We start from the raw sequence: 5,027 nt of genomic DNA, 5'->3' as shown, positions 1-5,027 counted from the left end.
ATTTTAATAATCTTTCATTTCAGTTTAGCTAAAAACTTGCTTGGAGCATTGCCAAACATGAAGTTCAAAGGTGATATTTAGTCTTCAGACTTAGTTTTTCCCTTTGAAAAGACAGAAATTAAGAATGGAAAGCTCTATCTGCAGTCATCTACTTTCTGAATTTGTCATGCTCTGACTAACCGGCTGCACACACCTCATGCTGCTCCAGTACAGGATGTTCTGGGAGGGCGAGATAAAATGTTCAGCAGGGAAAGGGATCTCAGTCGCATTTCCCTTTTGTTTCCATCTGATGTGGCGCCGAGCCAAGCAGCTCTTTACGTTCATGTAAAGGAAGGTGAGACGGCTCCTTAACCGGCATCAGATGCAGCCGTGTTTGCGGCACGTATCTCTTTTCCACTTTCAACCTTCACGTGCAACAAAAACAAACAGCTCTGAAAACTCAAAGAATATCGTCTGTTTATTATGCACATGTACAGTATTGTTCAGAATGACATTCAAAAGGAGGAGGAGACAAAGTCAGGATAGTAAGTCACAGATGCGGTTATATGGAATGTAATTTGAACGTTTTTGGAGCAGAAGTGTTTGAGGTACCGTTGCTGAAGGTTTTTGGATTCAGCCTGCAGCCCAACATCATATTGATTGTATTCTTTGTTCTTCTTCTTGTCTTTGTGCCACATTTCTGTGTGTAATAAAGAACCGGCATAACTATGGCCCGCACCCACTTCCATGTCACTTCGACGGTGGCTTCGGAGTTGGAGGACTGCACTTTATCATTCTTCTTGGAAATGGGAGCATCGCTTCTGCCTTCCTCTCCTGATCTTATCAGGTGACATAGTTGCGGGCTCATTTTTTGAGCATAAATATTTAGAGTTAGTGTCGTGCCAAAGGGTTTCCTATTCCAACACTATTCCAAACGCTCGAGGAGCATATAAACAGTTAAATAACACTGATCTAGCATCTGTTTATATCTGCAAGTTCACAGACATCACCATTAATGATCATTTGTCCTTTTAAAGCAGCGTCTATAGAGGGTTTCTGAATATATTATAAGGCTTTCAAAGGCACCTGAGCTAAAACAGAGACTTACTTTACTCTCTAAGCCCTTTTCCTGAGTATTCAACTAGTATATCTGCACTATATTAAAAGGAAATCCATGTTAGTGCTTATATTTGTTTTGTCAGTAGGGGAAGCTTGATGCACTGCAAGAGCTTATTCACCTGTTCATCGGTCAGGAGTCTGACCATGGCACATACAGTAAAACTTAATAATGCCAGTGCGTGGGATCACACTTTTTTTCATTGTGCATGAGAAATAATTTAATTTACTTACTTAAAGAAAACCATTGCAGGATAAATCACAGTGATTTCTTTACACAGCAGCTTTTCAGCTCTCTAGACTGTTCTCTGCAGTCCTGCAACGCCTGGTGAATCAAAACGTGGATAATTGCTGTTTGGTATGTCGGACCGTGTTTGATGTCATCACGTTCTTATTTGATATTGCAGTTCAAATAAGGAATAACAGAGTTTTTAGCCTGAGATTTCAGGTTATGAGTATATTCAGCCACAAACATGAGTTAAAAGTCCCTCACTTGTGTTGCTACATTCATTCATTGTATGTCTTTTTTATATAGTTTATGTTTTATTCTTGTGTTTGGGAGTCAGGTGAGTTCCTGTCCGTCTCCTCGGAGAGTTCCTGAGCGACGGCCGCGTCCAGCAGCGTCATGTTTTCACGCAGAGACACGGCTATGGAGAAGGCGTGGGGTTTTAGAGTCAGGCCGTAGTTGTAGTCCAGCGTGGGCGTCCTCCCCGGCGGCGCGGTGATGTCGCACTGGTGCGCCAGCAGAGCCGTGAACAGGAACAGCTGCAGCTTGGAGAGCTCCTCGCCGATGCAGCGCCGCTTCCCCAGGGAGAAGATGAGCACGCTGCTGGCCAGGTCCTTGTTGAGGCCCCCGTCCGGGTGCAGGAAGCGCTCGGGGTCAAAGGTCTCCGGGCGGGACCACACGGCCGGGTCGTGGTTGATGGACCACTGGTTGATGAAGACCACGGTGTTCTTTGGTATGGTGTAGCCGTTGATGGAGGTGTCGCTGACGGTGGAGTGCGGGATGGTGAGCGGGACGAAGCTGGTGAAGCGCAGCACCTCGTAGATGAAGGCCATGACGTACGGAACCCGGGTCTGGTCCTCCAGGCGGGGCAGGCGGCCGCGGCCCACGACCCGGTCCACCTCCTGCTGGAGCCGCCGCTGAATCTCAGGATGCCTGCGTTCAGTTCAGGGGAGATCGGGTTAGAGGAAACTACTTCCTTTTGCTTAATAACAAGCTTTGGGTTGGACAAACACTCCCTAAACATCAAAACCCATTGTGTATCAGTGATGGGAGTTAATCTGTGGAACAACTGTAAAGATGAAATGAAATCATGTAATTCACCAAGTAAATTTAAACGAATCTTTAAAATCAATACTCTTTATGGATACACAACGGAAATGGACACATGAACTGACAGCCAACGACCAAAGTGCCTTGCTCAGCTGAACCACTTTTTCTTTTCTTTTATGCTTTTCTTTTAGAAGTTCTGTGAAATGAAGAAATGGTAAAAACAGAACATTAGAAGGGGTAGGACTAGAAAAGTTTTTTGAAACTTCATCCTACACCCTTTCAAACAGGAAATATTTATTTACATATAGATTTGTCTCTTTAATTTGCTTTGTTTTGATTATGTTTTTTTTTTTCGGTATATACATTTTATGTATTCTGATTATTATTTTTTGTTTTAACCTGTTTGAATAAATAATGAAACGAAACTAAACGAAACACAGCAGGGTGCAAAAGGTTTTCCTGGAATATTTATGACCTTGTTTAAGTGTATTAAACTCAGATTTTCTGTTGCCTTCTGTTGGAATCTATATAGCTAGAAGCATAAACCATTTGTATTATGCTAATATATATATATATATATATATATATATATATATATATATATATATATATATATATATATATATACCAAAAGTTTGGACACACTTCCCCATTTTTTTGAATGAGAAGGTGTGTCCAAACTTTTGGTCTGTACTATATATATATATATATATATATATATACATATCATATACATATATATATATAAACTTTTTTGTGGCACTGACAATCTCAGACTGGATTTAACACTTTAAAGGACATTTCTTTGCATTTTTTTGCAGTTTCACCTCTTTATACTACTGCCAGCCTTAGCAGAGCTCTTCCACCATGCTGTTACATAATACAAATATCATCCTAGTCTCTGGGAAATATTAACAAAACGTTGGGATCAGCACCGTTTTACTATTTTGCAGTTACTGTTACTTTATGGACAAATCTCCTTCAATTACTCAAAACTTACTTGACAAGAATGAGGATTATCCACTGCAGGGCGGTCGACAGGGTGTCTTGACTTGCTCCAAATATATCCCCAAGTGTAGCAGTCACGTAGTCCTTCTCTGGGACGACAGTCTTGTCTCTGATCTGGTCCAGCGCCACAATAAACGCGTCCGTCATGTCCCTGATGGCGCCGGACTGGATGCTTTTGCGGTGCTCGACCACCTTGTCCCGGATGAACATCCCAAACTCCCGATTGAGCTCCTTGAAGTTGTCAAAGATGGTTTTGATGGGGTTGGGGAAGTACTGCAGCCAGGGCATCACGTCCACGATGCTGCCGGCGCCCACGGTCTGCGTGAACTGGTCGTTCCTGCCCACCACCCCCCGGAACTCCTCGTCCTCGTAGTCGTACCTCTTCCCGAAGCAGACTGCGCTCATGATGTTGGCCGTGGACACCACCAGGTAGGTCATGGGCTGGAAGTACTCCTCCTCTTTGGTTTTGGTCACAAAAAGCCGCAGCAGTTCTTTGAACTCAGACAGAATGTGCTGCTCGAAGGTTCCTTTGGTTTGTCCGGTGGAGAACATGCGCACCGTGGAGTGCGCCACTTTCCTGTGCGTCCTCCACCAGTCCGACACGGTGTTGAAGGCGAGGCTGTCCCCGCTGGAGATGTAGCGGAACGAGGTGAAGTCCGGCCTGCCGGCGAACTGCAGCCCTTGCTTGACCAGCGCCTGCTTGATGGAGTCCCCGTTCAGCACCAGCACCACGCGGGAGCCCAGCTGGATCTGGAACACGTTCCCGTACTTGCGCGTCATGCGCGTAAAGAACAAGTGCGGCGCGCTGCCGAGCTGCGCCGCGTTCCCGATGAGCGGCCAGGCCCAGGGCCCGGGCACGCGTGGGATGGACCGGTGCCGGACCCACAGCCACAGCTGCAGGGAGAACAGCACGGCCACGCAGGCGACCAGCAGAGCCCGTGGGTTCCCCGCGTAAAGCCCTTCCGACGTCAACTCCATGCCAGCAGTCCTGCGGGAGGGAATGGGGTCATTTAATTACTGAATCAACGATTTAACTGCTCAGCTCATGTCCATATTGAATGATAATCAATAGAATACCTGATTGTTTTCTATGTTCATCAAAAAGACAAGTCTTGAAAACGATTCCCAGTCATTAATTTTTGTTTTATAAAAAAAAAATCCACTTAAATAGATCACAGACTTAATTTTTCACTCTAAAATACATGATTTGTCTACATTTTATCCAAACAGTCTTCTCTGAAGAGTGTGCAGCTTGCTGAGCATCCACGGACCGCGCGTAAAAGCTGTGCGTAAAAGCTGCGTGTTGCGCTCCGTCCGCAGCCACTTCATGCTTTGAGATCCCGCAGCAGCGCCGAGCTGAAGTCATTTACCCCCCAACTGCTCAGCATCACGTCGTAAAGCCGTCTCTGTGTTGTGGGAAGGTTTGGCTGCAAGGTGTCACCCCACCCTCACAACCTCCCACCCTCGCCTCCTCCTCTGCCCTGCTGCTGCTGCTGCTGCTGCTTTCCCAGACTCCTGCGTGGTGCGCGCTGCGTGCACCACGGCGGGATAGATGCGCTAGATAGATTAGATAGTCGCACAAACAGAGATGGTGGGAACAGATGAGCGCATCGGGGAAATAAAGAGACAACTTGACATGGTTTTTAAT

General features: G+C 45.7%; 1 protein-coding gene across 1 annotated transcript; it reads right to left on the bottom strand.

Annotated features, from left to right (window-relative positions):
• Positions 1 to 439: 439 nt before the first annotated feature.
• LOC133464182 (cytochrome P450 1B1) lies at positions 440 to 4,791 on the bottom strand. Its single transcript, XM_061746231.1, has 3 exons — positions 4,457 to 4,791; positions 3,372 to 4,367; positions 440 to 2,254 (listed from the first exon to the last, which is right to left on the bottom strand). The coding sequence occupies exons 2-3, from the start codon at positions 4,355 to 4,357 to the stop codon at positions 1,639 to 1,641; spliced, it is 1,602 nt and encodes a 533-aa protein (XP_061602215.1). The 5' UTR covers positions 4,358 to 4,367; positions 4,457 to 4,791; the 3' UTR covers positions 440 to 1,638.
• Positions 4,792 to 5,027: the final 236 nt, after the last annotated feature.

This window comes from Cololabis saira, chromosome 17 (assembly GCF_033807715.1).
Source record: "Cololabis saira isolate AMF1-May2022 chromosome 17, fColSai1.1, whole genome shotgun sequence".
Classification (NCBI taxonomy): domain Eukaryota; kingdom Metazoa; phylum Chordata; class Actinopteri; order Beloniformes; family Belonidae; genus Cololabis; species Cololabis saira.
This window is presented reverse-complemented; position numbering and strand designations above follow the sequence as displayed.